This window comes from Corvus moneduloides, chromosome 6 (genome assembly GCF_009650955.1).
Source record: "Corvus moneduloides isolate bCorMon1 chromosome 6, bCorMon1.pri, whole genome shotgun sequence".
Lineage (NCBI taxonomy): Eukaryota > Metazoa > Chordata > Aves > Passeriformes > Corvidae > Corvus > Corvus moneduloides.
The window spans coordinates 39,736,403-39,754,556 of record NC_045481.1 but is presented as its reverse complement, the minus strand read 5'-3'; the positions used below and the strand labels follow the sequence as shown (position 1 = coordinate 39,754,556).

At 37.4% G+C, this 18,154-nt stretch overlaps 1 protein-coding gene across 38 annotated transcripts in view; it reads right to left on the bottom strand.

Moving 5' to 3' along the window:
* Positions 1–5,848: 5,848 nt before the first annotated feature.
* Positions 5,849–18,154, bottom strand: part of MADD (MAP kinase activating death domain) — a 72,314-nt gene continuing 60,008 nt past the window's right edge. For 20 of the 38 annotated variants that reach the window (XM_032110893.1, XM_032110904.1, XM_032110901.1 and 17 more), the window contains 4 exons: positions 14,088–14,096; positions 13,767–13,836; positions 8,801–8,847; positions 5,849–7,339 (listed from right to left, as the gene is read on the bottom strand). In XM_032110893.1, coding sequence (XP_031966784.1) covers positions 7,232–7,339; positions 8,801–8,847; positions 13,767–13,836; positions 14,088–14,096 — 234 coding nt within the window. In that variant the 3' untranslated portion in view covers positions 5,849–7,231. Of the gene's footprint in view, positions 7,340–8,800; positions 8,848–10,048; positions 10,964–13,766; positions 13,837–14,087; positions 14,097–18,154 lie in introns of those variants that run through there. The other 18 variants (XM_032110895.1, XM_032110907.1, XM_032110913.1 and 15 more) reach the window with 4 other exon arrangements.

Genomic DNA, 18,154 nt, shown 5'->3' with positions numbered 1-18,154 from the left:
GCATGTTTGGAAAAATCTTGCCTCCCTTTAGTAGCTTCTGAATTCTGAGCCTTTTGTTTTGGTTTAGATGATCATGTCAGTCAATGCATGACCTGATTTTAGCACAAGCTGATGATACAGATGATGACCTAGGTGATCTAGATGACCTTCAAAGATCCCTTCCAACCCAAACAGTTCTATGATTCTATTATTCTTAAGCAGCTTTGTTGCCTAAGTTACAATACTTACGTGATAAAACGGGGTGAAATGCAAATTAAAGTGATTGAGTTCAAATTGTCCCAATAGAATGTTTATGAAAAGTGCCTCACCTGTCTTGAGATTATCTTCCTCTTTCTCTCTGTAACAGTGAACACTTATCTTTACCAACCTTTTCAGATTTTTCTAGGCTTATTATATCAAATTATATATAAAAATTCAGTTCTACTCATTGAAAATTACAGTGAGAGGTCAAGAGGTTCCTATATATTATTTTTAAAAAATTTTCAATGCAGGGCATGCCAGACATTTAAAGATAGCCTCAGTACATCTCACCTGCAGGTTTCATTCCTTATAAGCAAGGATTATTGTTCTAGCTATTTCAAGAGAGATCTACAATTGAGTAGAATGAATTAAAACACAAGAAAATATTAGTTGGAAGAACTTTTTCCTTCATTTAATCATACAATGGCCATTCAAATGAGAGCAGCAAGAGAAAAGACTTTTCTGGAAATCAGAAAAGTCATTTATGTTGCTTTGAGCACAGAATTACTTTGAAACAAAATCTTTGTATGTCTTTAGGAGAGAAGTTTGTCACTAACATGTTGTCTCGAAGCAGGTTTATAACTACAAGCTGTTCCTGTCTCCTTACAAACAAATTTTATAGGAACAGTCTGCTGAGATCAAAAATAGCCCCACTGATACCTTTCAAGCGCTTCCCAAGAAGAGAACTCTATTTTAGGGAAACAAAAGCTGTCATAGAGATATCCTTTACTTGTCATTGGGCAGGGTCCCCACAGCAGTCTGCATAAGCAACACATCTTAAACAGCCTGAACTGGTGAGAGTTTAAAAGAAACAGATAATGACAGCCTCACTTACTAGATCCAGATATGGAAAAAATAGTCAAGCATCTGCTTTCTGTGCCAGACAGAAATGTTGGCAATAAGCAGCACTGAAAGCACAGATAACTGTCATAGTTATGAACACATTTCAGGTATAATTGTGTATTAGGACAGCTGTACCAAAGACAAATAATCTAAAAAAGTGACTAATCTAAAATATATAAAGTATCAGTGGACATGCCAATGTGAAATAAAAAGAAGTGGCAAGTGTGCTCCCTTTTTCCTCTTAACACTGGATAATAGTCGGAACATGATTTTGTGCTCTTTATAATTTACTTAGCAAACATAAACAATATCATACATAGTTTCCACTGTTTTGCTTGGAAGTATAAATTGTGGGACCCAAATACATGAACCCAGATTGTGGATGAATACAATTTAACCTTCAGTAAGGCTGCATTTCCTTGGTATCTGTTGTAATGCTAATAATGCTTATAATTGCCCCAGTAATCCAGATCTGTTCCAGGAAATTATGATCACAAAAAGACTAAGTATCAATATAACTCTCAAATACGCTTTTGTTCTTATTTACTTACAGTTTTCATATACCAGGAAAAAAATGGCCAAAAAATCCAAGCTTCTCTTCTGCTTTGTAGGTTAGTTCATTGTATATGCTGCCTGAAAAGAAAACCCCAAGTACAGTAGATTTTGATCATAGGAAAGTCCTCAAAAATTTCTGCCTGAAAATGGGACTTGTTCTTCCTCACTGCTATAAGGGAGATAACAGGATTGTGTATTTACAAAGTATGGTATTTGCTTTTATCATTTCTGTTTCCTACAGTACTGAAATACTTTAAAAATTTATGAAATTTGTTAGGTTACAAATCTGGTTTAGACAAATTTATTTATTTTTAATATCAGATTAAATAGTTGAACCATTTCTAACAAGGAGTGTAGGGAAGAGCTGCTGCTGGGAGCTATCACAGAACAGCAGCACTAAGACTGGAAACCTTTTCCCTTCCCTCTGTAGCACTCTTCAGCACTCTACCAAAAATAACTTGATTTAAATGCAAGGGGAGGAAACGTGGAGTAAGGCTGAGAATGAAAGAAGATGACAGAGCACTTGGTAAGAACAGGAGAGAGGAATGAGAGACTGTGACAGGAAGCTGGAAAGGAGAAGAGACTGGTTGAGCAGGTGCAGGGAAGAGCCTAAGTCTGAGCTGCTTGGGCAAAGAGGCTGGGAGATGATGATGGTCATGGAGGCAAGAAGAATGTATGAAATATCCTACAGAAGGAAACAGATGGAGATGATCTGATGGGAAACTGAGGTGCAGAGCTGAGCCTGACTGGCTGAAGAGAGGATAGGCCAAGGATGTGTGAGGAAAGGGCGAGGAATCCAAGCAGGGCAACTTGTAAAAGAGGAGAGAGCTTTGAGAGCCAGAGCCCTATGGATAGACTGGTACTCACTGGGGTTAATAAGAGAAACTGAAAAGGCAAAAATGAGTGGAAAGAATGAAAATACAGAACCAGAGTTTTCATATACTCGAAGGAAGAAACTATTTAGAGTTTTACTGGTGTTTTTCCTGCCACTGTTTGTTCCTTTTTATATAGAGCTACTTTGGGAGATGGAGATTTCTATTTCTATGTAGGTTCCTAAACCACGTTTATCACTATAGTAACTGTTGCAAATAGAAGCGGGACTGCTTGCCCTTGGCTGACATATATATGTTTCTTTGTTGGACTGATGCTTTAAAACAAAATCAATCAATGCTAGAACAACTATGGTGCAGAAGCTTCAAAACACTGTACACCTGTAAACAGAAAGTTAACTTAGGATTTTACTAACCTTGGTATAAACACTGAGCTCATTTTTACCGTATCTGAGTACAGTACCTGCCTGAAAGAGGTCCTCTCTAAACCTGGCATGTACTCAACTGCACTCAAACCTCCCTTGTCACCAACATCAATTTAAACCTTCAGACACAGTGCTGGAAGGAGGGGTCCCATACCCACTATTACTTCAAACTTCATCACATTTCTACTATTTTAGTGAAACAGCCACACTGGGAATGGCTGTGGAATCTCAAAGCTGTTGCTCACACTGAACATATCCCAAGGGCATCACAGGTTAGGGCTCTGTGCGAAGCCTTAACCATCAGCACTGGCAAAATCACCACTCAGCTGCCTGGGAATGTCCTGCCCTTGTGACAAGCAGATGCCTCTGGCTGAATTGTGACTTCTGGAACAGCAAGCAGCTTTTTGGCACTGCCTTTTGTATGGCAAGGTGCTTTACACAAAGCTGTTGCTTCTCGGTCCCAATTCCCACTTCTGGAGCTCAGAGATGTTTCGTTTCATGAACACATGCCTTGTCTAAGAGCAATGACTTGGAGTTTGTAAATACCACTGGAGACAGAGTCAAGCAGAAACCATTTCTCTCCCAGAAGGAAGATCTTGCCTCAGAGGCAACATCATCTGACTTTCATCCCTTTGGCAATCAAGGGGAACCGGGATGTAAATACTGCTCTTTGTGAGAAGCTTGGCTTCTATTTTCTGCCCAATTCTGAATTCAGTGGTAACAGGAGCCTATGCCTGACACTGGGGCAAGCAGCTGATTTCTTCCCATTGCAGACAACTGCATCCTTATTAGAAACACACTCTGTGAGCCAAAAGCCCTCTTCTGGCATAAGCAGCATCATTCTAGAAATACCTTCAATATTTTTGCAACATAAAGATTCCTAAGGCTTATAATCACAGCCAATTTTCCCATCCACTTTGATTACTAAGCTAGAACTTTAGTTGGAATTACAGTTCTTAATGACTTATATTTACTAGCAATTTAGCTTTTAAATACCCAGATGAATATTTCATCTTACTCTGCTATCCTGAAAGTGTTAAAATAGGAGGGTAGGGGTTATCTGAAGTTAGGAATCAGGGTGTAGGAAATTTGTACAACAATTTTCTTAAAGTAATGAACTCCTTCCTTCAACAGACCTTCAAAAAGCTTTTTTCAGATGTATCTTTAACAAATATGACTTAGTAAGTACCAGTGTTGTGACACTCACTGATGCTTAAACTTATAACCTTTAAAATGTGGACCCACTCATATTAGAAGAGGACACTGCATTCACAAATAAAACAAGGGCATTTTTGGAACATCACAATGAAGATCTGATAACCAAAATACAGATAAATTAGTAACTTAGGTTCCACTTTGAAAACTGCCAGGAAGACTACTCACGAATTCCAGTATTTGCAGAGAACACTTAAAGTCATCATTTTGAAAACCAACTTCCACAAACAAGCAGAAAAAGAAACCTGTTCAGCCATAAGGAAGATTTAAGGCAAGTTTATGTTCTCGGTCACATTTGTGTAAGTGCCTTGGAAATAACACAAGCGTTAAAATAAAAAGGTTGCAATTTTGCAATCTTAAAAACTAAGACACAGGCTCCTCCTAGTGGTAAAAACGCAGGAATTATTCTTTCTCTGTTAAAAAACTTCTAGCACTATTTATAGTTACCAATTAGTCTCAGTTAGCTTTCCATTTGGTTCTGGAAGTTTTAGAGGCCTCTAAGTTCTTAACTGTTGCCAAGGAACTGTTACCTAAATATCAAAATGAGTGGGACATAACTAAAAACATTTGCAAATCACTGTAACTATTTTTTTCCTCCAAAATAAAGTTTATCTACCTCTTAGTCCTTTAGAATGATGGAGTGGAAGGGATGGAAGACTGTATTCCGAAAGACTTACGCTTTTGTACCAATTTGAAATCCAACTTGCATTTGCATTTGTTATCCAGAGAGCAGCACTCGGCATTTAGTGGTGGAAACCCTGCACAGCATACCTTGGGCTCAGATGAATATGCTACACCCCCAATATCAAGTATGAGAAAGATTTTATATACTTTAAAAATGTCTTCAATTTTGAAGCCAAGTCAGTTGCTCTCACCTAAAGAGCAGAAGCCCAGTGTCAGTGCAGTTGCTGAGCTTGCTACTAATTCATCCCAGCCATGGAACAGCAAGCACTATATTTAGCCACACTTGTTCTTCAAAACAAATTCCATCAAAAGGGACAGAGGGCCATTTTTATTATCAGGTCCTTTAAAAGTCTTATTCTGCAATGAAGTTTCTCATCAGCCTAAAACAAATAGCAGCTTATGTAACTTAAAAAGGAGCTGTACATAGTAAATGATGTTGTGCATTTAACAATCTTCCCCCTATAATTTTAAGTTGTTTGATTATGTTAACAAGCCTACTAACATAATAACACTTCAAATTGTATACCTGAGTGGGACACAGCACTGCATAAATTGAACCTTTATTATAGACCAAAGTCCTTTCAGTCTTAACTGTACTTGAAATACAGTAGTATGCAGAAAACTGCAACTGCTAAAAATTCAGATATTGCTATAAGAAAATTTATGGTCTCAGAAGATTAAAGAAAGAAAAATAATTCAAACCAGGCTAATTTCATTATTTGCCAATTTCAGTTTTGCTTTTATGCCACAAAAGGATGAAAAATCCTTTACATGCCACTTCTACTTGCAAGCATGCAAAAAAAATTTCCATATTTCAGATGTCTGTTCTCCCTGTTCATGCTTTTTGAACCCTTTTGTTTTAAAGACAAATGATACAGATGCTGTGTTAGAAGGAAAAAAAACCCCAAATTATTTAAAACTGCTTATGTCAAAATAAATTTAGATTGTGAATTTAGAGTCTTCTCTTTTCCCCTATTTCATGTACGTGCATGATGTATTCTGTACGTAATTACATTTGTTTTACAATAACACAGAAAAGCACAGGAGGATGAAAACTGTTGCTGGTTGAATGACATTTTATTTTCACTTTCAGAGAGCTGTACAGTTTCTATAAATAGATGTGATACTGTAATATTTACATCATCCTCACCCATACTAATATATTCCATTTAAAATGGTAGATACCCTGACCAAGCCAAAACAGGGTTACTCCTGGGTGCATTTAGTCAGAATTCTATGTCAAAACATACAATACATCAGTTTGTATCAGAGCAATTTCTCCTGGTATTTTACATGTAACATTATTTTCTCTAGACAGTCTCACCTTCCAGCATCCTAAGAGCTTTCCAGACAAGTGCACTACAGTTCAAGAATGAAAATAGGATGCAAAAAAACCCATTCATATCCAGCCTATTTAAAATAAGGAATGTGATGGATAGTTTTAACTATGTGAGTTTCATTACACATGAACACAATATTTTCAGGATCCCTTCATATACAGGTACAAATTGAAAAAAAAAATAAAAAGCAATAGCTTAAAAAATTTGGAGACAGCAAAATCCTCTGGGCTTCTGAACATGTTCTGCAGATTCCTGTACAGTGCTTCTGCCAATAATGTTTCCAAGTTTTATACTGCCTTATTCATTTTCTAATCCCTGTGATTCACTGCTGTAAAGAGTGCTTATTTGCATCTGTTAACTACTGCTGGGGTAGCTACAAACACTACCTAAACTCCTATTTGAAAATCCACACAACCCATGAAGTGTTGAGGTTTTTCACACTATACTACCTTCAAAGTTTCTCTCTCCACTTCTTTTCCCACTTGGGAAGCAGTCATCTCCACAGATGGACCAATTAAATAACCAAACTTCAACTGTCACATGATACTTTTAGACTATGACAGCTAAATTGTTCATCTCTACCAAAAGGGACTGTAGAACTATGTGACAAGAACTCCATGTTGGTAATTAAAAATAAACAACACAGAAGGAAAACAACAAAAACACAACATTGAAACAACATACAGGACCAGACTGCTTCCACTGTGCACATACCAGAGAATCTGAAAGCAGAAGCCTGCAGTTGTAAAGTGATTAAATTGTAACAAGTATCACTAGAACAGAAAACAACCGAACTCAAGCTGGTAGTCATCTTAACAAAAAGGAATTCCAAAGGAATGTCCAGAGTAAGTCACTCAAAGCTAGATGCAGATGCTCAAAACCATCTGATTAAAAGCTCATTTTAAAACTCCATTAAGGATGAATTCAGAAGGAGACTGAACAGGGAAGGCTTAGGTTTTTCTATGGGGAAAGACTTGCAGGGTCATACATAAATAGTCAAGTTCTCATAAAAGACAGAAAGTGAGCTCCAGTAACTGCAGTCAAACTGGGAGTACTGCATATCAGTGTGCCAAAGGGTAGGTATCTCCAAATATCATGATCAACTGGAAACTGGTCGAGGTGGTTTGCTTTTGTTTTCTGCCTCTTTTCCACGAATTGCAGCCACATAAGAGAAGAGACACAGCACGGAGTAGCAGATCTCATGAGCCTACAAGAATTTAGAAAAAGAGATACTGAAATTCAGATTAAGTGTTTTACAAAATCCACTGCACATTTGTATTTTCCTGCATGTCTTCCTTCATGGGACAACTACTCTGGCTAGAGACAAAATCAGGAAAATGTGTCCCCTACCACCTTCTAAGATGGATAGAGAAGAAGAGCCATATGACAAACTAAAAATTTCCTTTGGGATAAAAGCATTAGTTGCTTAACAGTATGATTTAATAATTTTTAAGAATAGAATTTTTCTATGCTAAGATAGGAAGTTAGCCAGCTGGCGTTAGAAGAATCAATCTGCATATTTGCTTTTGGTCTGTTGTATGAAATTACAAGACATTTTCTGGAAGGGGTTGAATGAGTTAACTAAAGAGAGTGTTTCACATAGCACTACCAAGTTTTACAATTATTTAACTGATTACTGTGCTATTATTTAACCAAAAATCCTCTTTTACCATGTGACTGGCAGCACAATTCAGTGAAGGTAAGACTTAGACTTAATTAATATAATAGTTTTATTAACAGCTATTCTGTCCTGTAAACTAACAGCTAATTCTTATCCTGTAAACTAACATCTAAAATTTTTGTAAAGGTAATAAGCATAACAACATGTTTTGCTGTATTACAGTACAAGCTAAAACACGTCCATAAAATATTTTTTTTTCCATTAAACTGGCTTCTCTTACTAACAGATACAGCTATTTACTTCTTAAACTACATAAATTCTAAAGCATTTAGTTCTAAAACATTTCCAGCTTCTTCAAATAATTCTGCTCTCTCTTCTCTTGAAGGACTGAGTTTCCATGAAATCACCAAATGTGCACACTGCGCTTCAGACATAAAGTGAAGAAATTTCAGTTCTGATGATAATCATTGGTTTCTATTTCTTCCTCATAAATGCACATAAGCCTGATCATGTATGAAAGTGCTAAGTATCATTATCAACTGCTGCTGTTCACAAAAATGTTATAAAAACTGAACATTAAACCACAACAAGAACCCATCAATACAGCAAGAATCAGTACTTTCACTGTTCTCTCACAACTCATTGCTCCTGAGGGAATGGGAATTTTTCGTAAACTGTTAACAATCATTCCTAGGAAGTAGTTTCCCTTTCCATCGGTTCTATGGATTAAGGACTGTGTTCTGCACTGTCTTAAAATTAACAGTTTCACCAGTTCTTACTGCGTTAAAGTTCAATGCCAAATTGGCTACCTTGCATCTTTATCTGTCTTAAAAAAGGAGACAGTGCTTTCTGCACTACGGGGGAGTTCCTCTAATTTCATAGATACAACAATCACTGAGTCTTGTTGTCTCCCCCTAATGAAAACATCATGAAGAGCAGCTGGTGTTTCACTGCAAATCCTGCAGTCTCAATGTAATTCTTTTCTCCACATGAAATTTTAAAGATACATCCTCTAGAGAACCACCAGAGGCATCACAGTTGACTCACCATTGGCGTCTTGTACTTGTGGCTCACCACTTCTTTAGTTTCAGGAACTAAAACCGGACGGGCAAGAGACAAAACAAAAAGTTCAAAAAACGAGAGGCAAATGGGAAAGAAATAGCACAACGTTCCCATGGGAAAGGGAAGGGATGCAGACAGACAGCAGGTGCAGGTACAGGGCACCTCACTATCCCTCACTTCTACATACTTTTACTTCTTTTCATTTACATTATATACATCTTTGGAAGATACTGGTAATGTCATAATAAATTACTCAAGCTGGCAAAAATTTTCACTGCCTCTGTTTGGCACAGCAGATATTTGATGGTTCTTAGAGACTCTGGCTTTTCTCATATTCCTGCTGGACAGTAAAAATAATGAAAAAACAAGCTTAATGACAAAATATGCCTAATGTCTACTACAATAAAACATAACCCAAAAATTCCAGAGGAATTTGTCACTGTATGAGTCCCAAAGATTTTACCCTTGAGATGTTTGAATCCTTCTCTGCTGAATAACAGATCTCAAAAGAACTGTTGGACACTGTACAGTAAGCTAGTGAAATCCTGGGGGAAAAAAAAATGGAGCTGAGGGAGAAAATTTTCTTAACTGGAAGACTGTTTTCCAGCTCTATTTTAAGTTTCTCAAGATATTCTTTCTCCTGTATAGGATGTGTGTGATGGTATTTACTTGACACTGAAAACATTAATAGTTTTTGAATGAGTTGCCTTAAAATAAAATGCTGAGTTCAGTGACACACATTCCTAAAATATCAGGCTGATTGGTTTATGAAAATCTTTATATAAAAAGAGGATTAGGGCATTGATGAAAAAAATCTCTTATCCAGAAAATCTGACCTTGTTCCCTTGCACTGTCTCAAACTGATAGAAAGAAAACTGGAGTATAGCTAAAGGAAATTTGTCTTTTATTCTCATTGTGGAATGCATAAAAAAGCAAACTGTAACCATCCCATTTGTGTGCAGTGCATCTGAGCTGTGCCTTTGGCCTGTACTTGGTCTGCAAATGTTGTGAACAGATACCATGGGAAATCACCAGAAGAAAACAAAGACCACACTAGAACATACAACTGGCAAATTTAAAATGTTAAGATCAGGGGAATACCATGACCAGCTCTGAATACTTCCATTCCAGAAGAGCTGGAATTTGCCATGAAATTTCTGTGTCACAACAAAAGAATTTAGAAGAAGCAGTACAGAAATTATGCAAAACCAAATCATTCCAAGTTCATAGAGGTAGGATAAATGTTTTATTACACATAGTACTAGTGACAAGAAAAGAAACAGAGGCAGATGAGTTCAGTATGAAGAACCAGGAAAAGTCCACAACAAAACCTATCCATGCAGATGTCATCTCTTCAACTATGATATGACACAGCTAAACGCTGGAGAGGGAGACGGATCACACTCTTAAGGGGCCAAGAGTAGGCAGTGCAGACTGGGTTTGAGAAAGTTCTCAAAATGTAAACCAGTACCTACTAATTCTTGTAGGTCATGGTATTGTCATTCTTGAAAAAAATCTATTGAGAAGTACAGAATCTGATGGTAAAAAGTAATGTTATATTTTTGTTTTATTTTTCAACTCTCACTCTCCTTGGAGTTGGCAGTTGCATTAAGGGCTGAGAAACAAGGGAAGTGCACACCCAGGCTGCACTGCCCCAGTGATACCAGAGACTAAAGCTGGGGAGATAAGGAGGTGCACATCCAAGCTACCTTACCCGTTGGCACCAGATGTTCCAAATTAACTCCATGTCACCAGGGGATAAAGGTGGGGGAGTGAGGCTGGTGCACAGCCAAATAGGGTAGGACTTTTACAGCTGTGTAAGTCTCACTGCCCACTGGATAACATACAACTGTTCATATACTCTTCAAAAAGCAGGAAGGGAAAGCTGTAAGGACCTTGTGCCATGAGGGAAGGAGAGAAGGGAAGCTGTAAAGTCCTGTATCATAACTGAGAATAGGAAGAAAGGGAACAGGAGAGCAGCTAGGCAAGAAGGTACTGTCTCTCCACTTCACAGTAAGTTGCCTTGTCTTTACTTAAAGTACTCCTTCACAGTCCTTCAAATGCAGAAAATTCTCCTGAGAGGACTGAGTTAGGAAGATTAAGAAGAGTGGGTTTGCATTTACACACACAGAAGTCAAAGCACTACCACTGCAGAATACAAAGAAAAAAGAAGAAAGGAACAAAGAAATTGCCTTCCCACCAAAAAAAAAAAAAAAATTAAAAAGAAAAAAAAGCCAAAAAAACCCCACCCCCACCACAACAAGAAAAAAACCCCAAAGAAAAGACCCAAGCCTTCAAAGATTCAAGCCTCAAACTGAGATATTAGCACCTTTCTTCTAACATTAAAAGTTATTCCTGATGCTCTTGAACTGAGTGGATGAAGGGAGTAAATTATTAAGCACCATCCTGCAGCTTTTGGACCTGTAAACAAAAATATGGTGCTACCACAAAATGAGTTTAGGCAACATCACTTTACCTGCTGGAGAATGAAGGTTTTCATAGCAGCAGCGGTGAAGGGGCCACAAGAAAGTAAAGCACATGTACATAGCAGTAACTCAAATTCCAGAGGGAAGAACCTTACATTTCCTCACTTACTTAAATTTACACTTTCATTTGTGGGACACAATTCCTGAACTTCTGCTTGCATCCTGCTCTGAAACCACAAGTCCGACTGTGATGCTGCCATCTAAACCCAGCATTAACACAAACAAGCATTTTCCTGCTGTGCTATCACTAATTTGGAGCACTCATGCTTGGTAAAAGCAAAATCTTGCATTGAAGTATTTTCCATCAGACTGGAGTATGCACACTTACCAGACACTACCTTTCTAAGAGCATCTACTACTTCAGTATGCTCCTACTATAATAAATCTGATGGCAAGGTTCACAATGTTTAACACGGCTAAATAACTTCATTCTTAAGAAGTCCAAGCAAGTTTTTGCTGAATGCCTTTAGTCTACTACTACCAAACATGTTAATTTATCTTAAACAGGACAGATCGTCAGATCTTCTCACCTTTACAATTCAAAAAAACAGCTCTGAGCTAGACTCTAATCTCTGCATAAGAAGAAAAGTTAGCTCATCCTCCTGCAACATCCTCCTTTCTTTTTTCTTTCTCTGTATTAGCTGGATGGGCAAATTGTCAATCTCATTTGGTACATCTAAACTGGTTCTTGTCTGTGACCTCTATTTTATGAGAGAGGATATTTTTAACTCAAGTGGTTTAATTTCTCAGTTTTTGCTTGTAGATTTCAACTCCCAGTTTATTTTTAATTACTTCTCAAAATTACCCTTTTATAAGTTCCATATGACAATTCTAGCTTTTGCAATAGACCCTTGATTATGAAGTATTCTGTAAAAAAAAGAAGTACTTTTTCTTACATTTATTACAGACATTACTTAGGGGCTAAATGCTGTGTTACAGAGTGACCAAATTAACTAGAAATAACCAAATCAAACACTGTCTTTCTTCTTATGCAATGTAAACAAACTATTAAAAGAAGTACTTTGCACGAAAACTTAAAAAAAAGATCCAAAATTAATTCCTGATCCAAGTAATTTCTTCTCAGTTAAAGATTTCAGAAGCTGAAGCCATTCTTTAAGCTGATTTTATGACTTCTGAATTCTCGTCTTTGTAAACCCATCAATAATCTTTTACTGACTTAAGAAATTTCTGCAAGTAGTAAAATAAATCACCCCCATCAGCGTGAAAACATGGTATCAAAGGAACACAAATTGAACAGAACTTATGAACATCTAAACTATTAGAAAATTTTCCTGGTTTAAATATACATATCTGATCATTTGAACTACGAACAACATTTTCAAAAAATTGGGAAAAAATTGCTCACACATTCAAATCTGAAACACCTGTGAGATTTACGGTAGACAACAAGAAAACTGCAACAGTCAGAAGGGTTTTATCACTTAGAACTTTGTGTCACCCAGAGGAGACAATACACTGTCATGGACAAAGTCATTAATTTCAGAAATCTCGTATTAATGGTCTTCTATAATTTACGGAAGAATCCCTCAGCCAGAACATTCTATCCACAGTACCAAAGAACAATGACAGTCTTGGTAATGGGAGCTGCTGATTCAGATTTTGCTTAATGGCCAAAGTATGTATGCTGATGATATACTATGGCATGTTGTCAATTTTAACTTCCTTTTATATGTTTCATACATACTCCTAAGATCTAAACAAATGTCTCAAAGATGGCTGGAAGAATAAATCTGGGTTTCAAGAGAAGTTATGTGGATCACCCTTGCAGAGAGCTGCATCTGAAGTCACTCATTTTTTTCAGACCCTAGTTAAGAATATTGTGACTGACACTAACACTGAAGAGGAACCTGAATTTTGCCCAGACTCCGGTGTAGGCAGATATGCAACAGCAGTAACTGACCAAAATAGCACAAACTCTCTGTTCTCTTTAACCTTTACTTTTCCACTCACGCTCTTAAACAAAAATCACAGGATAAATAAAGTACAACCTGACAAAACAGCCTCTGCTCCATTCAACAAAATTTAAAATACACCTAGAGCAAAAAGAAAGCTTTGCAATTAACAGTAATTCTTTTTCATGAAAGCATGGTGTGTTGATAAAGATCAACTTTAAAACCTCCCTAAAAAAATGTGGTTTCTCAGATGAAAAAGGAACATACCAAAGAAAATTTATACACACATCCACGTCTGGTTTTTGTTTGTTTCAGAAGACTCAGGAAATTTTCTCTATCTGATAACAAAAAGCACCTAGGTAACAAATCTTAACATGATAAAAATTAATGTGCAAATTTTTATGTAAAGTCACCCATCTCTCAGGCAACTTCTTATATGCAATCTACATTCTCTCCCATCTTCGAAATTGCAGTGCAACTCTGAATCTGAAGACTGGAAATTTGAGTTACTGCCATGTGAGTACAGACCTAATATCAAAATAATGTAATTACCAAATTCCTCCAGGACAAAGACTCCTCGCACAGTATTGCACTTTTTAATGTGATTCAGCTCTATGAAAACCTACAAAAACAGGAGGAAAAGTAACATAAAATTAGTTTGGGGTTTTTTTTAAACCAAAAATCAAAATTAAACAAAAACATCATCACAACAGATACAACCTGAAGTTTTATAGCATACACTACCAGTTCATTTACAGTTTAATATATAATAAAGGGTGAAATAAATATTCAGAAGACAAACTTGCCACAATGCTAGAAATCAACAAAAAACTTAAAAGTGCTAAGAAGCGAAGACAGCAGAAGATGAAGTACCTTCCGCTCCTTGCAGGAGGAGAAAGCATGGAAGAGAAACGAAGGAGTTAGTAACTCTGACATATCCAACATTGCTACCCCTTCAGGCACTCAAATGAGTTATTGCAAAAAGAATACCAACACACCTGAAATACAGCAAAAGAGGGGGACGAGAATAAAGCTGGCTCCCAAATTTGGCACTGTTTGTAGCCTCTGATCCATCCCAGGTAGTTTCTGCCCCTCCATGCATCCTCCTCCAGCACAGAGGGCAGGTAAGGGGCACTATACTTCCCACCCTGATACTGATCCTCCTAAACCTATCCAGTAGTCAAATTGAATCCAATGAGGAACCACTAACCTTTCTCCTCCCTGACAGCTCTGCCATGTAAGACTTTACTAGAGTTTATCACACACAATCTTCAGAGTTACTCTTGGAACCATCGCCTTTTAACAGTCAGTACCAGTTTTCTGCTTTAAGCAGGATAGGAGAGTTTGAACTCTTCTCTATGGTTTGCTCACTTCACATATGGCTCTGCCAGTTGAGCAAGTCATTTAGAAAACAAACCTGCCTTAAACTCATGTTTTACATACATGAACCCCAAAAGACAAAAAGCAGTTGAACTACATGATGAGGTTTTTCAGTCCAGAATGTAGATGCCAAGATTTCATGAATGAATAAGTTCTCTTTGCATAACGAGTTTGTTTAATATCCAATCTGTTTGAAGATACTAAACAGCTCCTTCTTATGTGCACATCTCCAGAAGGGTCAAAGTCAGTACACAGACATAAGAAGCTGTAGCAAGTGCTATAAGGAATCTAATCCATATTCCAGTTTCTAGTAGACTTGCTTTTCAAGGCAAGAGAAATACAAAGAGTAACATTGCCCTAATATTCAGAGAGTCTATGTCAAACACCTTAGAGAGGTCCTCCTTGTAAAACTGTATTACGATAGTGTGGTTTGATACTCTGAGTGCCCACACATTTATGACACCATGATCTCAGGATCTTTTTTTAAAATGGTACTGGAGAAATTTCACTGTCTCGGAAAGAAGGGAAAGGAAAACTCTGCAACTCCTCTTGAATCCCATGTTAGCAACATCAATGTTGTCATGCATTATATGCTACGCATGAAAGACAAAGGATGTCAACATTAGAAATTGTTGTGGGGTTTTTTTTTAAGAGACTTATCTGTATCAAGAGAGATCAGTAAACACACCATACACCTGAGATAAGACGTTGATTTTCAAGTCAAAGGAATTTTATTATTATTTTTACTGGCAGAGAACTAACCAACAGACCTGAGACATCTTTGTTCAACATAAAAAACCAAAACTTCCACTTACTTAACCAAAGATCTTGCTTTCTGCTTATATTCAAGCACTCAAGGGAAAAGAGACTTAATTCCATCTTTTTTTTTGTTTGCCTGTTTTCATTCATGTTCTATATCAGTTTACTTGGTCAAAAACATTTTATTTTTTGAGGTATACTTACAGAATAAACAAGTCAATAACAGAATACTTTCTGTACTGCACTTGGTTCTGTTTTTCTGCAATCTTTTCTGTGAAAAGTTTTTGCTAGTAGTCTGAAGTTCAAAAATTCAGAAACTCAGCAGAAAGGCTCACTGGCCGTTTTATTTGGGAAGAGTCAAACTGCGTAAGAGAATTGACTGCCCCAGGTGCTCAAGATCTGAGTTAATGTTATGGAGTGCTGCATTTCCACAAGAGCTATGAGCAAGATGAGAATTTATCAAGTTTGTCACAATTACAATCCATTTTCAGAAGATACGAGTTAAAGGGCAACTTCTTGCTCTATTGTTTAAGGGACAGAGATGCTCTCCTCTCACTCCATCAGAAAACACGCATAAAGGAAATAGCAGTTACTTACCCTAGGGAAACTGTAGTTCCTCAAGACAGAGCATTCAGTGTGGATCCTACTGTAGATGGGCATGTGCCTTATGCATCTTATTAAGCTTCCATCTATTTTTGACACAGATGAATTCATAACGGGCACAGGCTACTGAGTCCCAATATTACAACAGAGTTTGTAGATGTGAACTCAGAATTATCTGCCAATACCACAGGTACACTTGATTCCTCCCTATCCTAAAGAACATCCTCTGACCTGCTAGGCACAGACAGACTTCAACAATTTTTATTCTTCAACTTATATTTGCTGCAGCGTGGTGAGGCAATTTGTGAACACTAAAGACAACTCTCACATGTCAGTAAAAGGTTGTCCCACCATCCATCTGAGACACTTCCTAAGGAATTCACAAGATGGTAAGAAAGTACACACACTGCAAATCAAGAGCCTTCAAAAACAGTTCCCTAACAGCAAGCTTCACACTGAAGCAGTATGTCCAGTCTTCTCAGGTAAGTGCCATTTATACTTTTCTTTTAAAAAGTGGAAACCCCTCTTCCTATGTTCTATATCAATTCTGTGATATCCAATCAAGCAGAGCAACAGAAATCCCTTATACTAGTAAGCCACAATACTGAAAAGAATACTTGAAAAGATAGCCAAGAACAGGGCCTTTACGTTACGTAAGGAGAGGAAGAGGAAGAGAAAGCTGTGCCTGATGAGATCCTGTAGGTTTTTGTTGGTCAGTACCCCCACCCAAACTCAACAGAAAGAGAAAATGCCATTTTCAACATGGAAAAATAGCTGCAGGATCCTGGTTTTAATGATGCTTATATACATATTCTGAAATCAACTGCCTTAGGGAGCAATTCACACAATGTATATGAGAATTGGAAAGAAAAAACCATCCAGAATAGCAGATCTTTTATTAAGAAAACAGACTGGTTGATGAGTGTCAGAACAAGAATGCCAACATCCTTAGCTCCAAGGATTATGAAACTGGAGGGGAATTTTTTTTTTTTGCATGGTGCAACTAGTAGGAGTCCTTTATGTAACTGTTTCTTGTCCATTCTACAGGAAACCCTCAAATGACACACTTTTGGAATCTGTCTAGACACTTTGCGTTGAGAAGGAAAACATGGATATATATCTTAGATCCCCTAAATGGTACTGAATGTCCCAGTCAGCTGGCAAAATAATCTAGCAGACCAAGAATTAAATATATTGAATAAATGCAGTGTATTTTCCAGAACTGTACTTGTTTCAATATCCATCTTAAGTAATGGCAACTCATCTGGCCACAGCTTAATTGGAAAGGTGATGAAGAGAAGGAATAATCCTTCAGGTATACGTCCTGGCAAACGTCCTGGGTCTGACCTGCACAGACTCTTTTCCAGAAAAAAGATAGGAATCTTCATGACAGACAACAAATTAGAACACCATTCTCTCTAAGGAAGGATATGATAAAGCTGGTATTCTATGAGTGCTGGTAGTAGCTCAGTATCCATTGTACACCAGACAGTCCCATAGTAACCATCAATACAAGGTCTCCCTAAAGTTTCTTTCTGAATGTCATTCCAGTCTTTCAGGAAAAAAACCAAAAAAGGCTTGAATCTGGGGGGTTTTTTTGGACAGATACGTGTGCTCACTATGTGCTTAACACTGAGTGTCTCTGTCTTGTGAAGATGCCTGCTGCACTTCAGAGACCATGCTGCTGCTGATGTGGCTATCTTTTTATACATCTATTCTCACTGCAAATGTGAATGTGTTTGCCTTTTCATTTATGAAATGGAGTCATGTCCATAGAGATGAGCAGTTTGAGCAAAACTTTTTCGACTTCTGGGAGAAGTAGAAAACAGAACATTCCTATTGTGTGTCCTTACCTTAGGACAAAGTAATTTCTATTATATCCATCTATAAGGATATCAAACTGTTGCTTTGAGACCAGGATTTAATTTTCAAAGGCTTTAGACCTGCCATTTTCAGGAACTACGGAAACTCATTCTGTACAACCAGTAACTTCCTCTTACAGTTCTTTGTATTTCAGCACACCCAATGAAAAGATAAAATCTCTAACTTAGTCAAGTAGAGTGTTCCATCACAGAGTAGGTCTGAAATTCTACAGCAGGACAGACATAACCCAGGTTCTGCCCTGGTAATAGACAGCAAGAAAAATGAGGGAGGTTCACAACTCTCCACTCCTTACACTGGCACATATGATCTCAAAG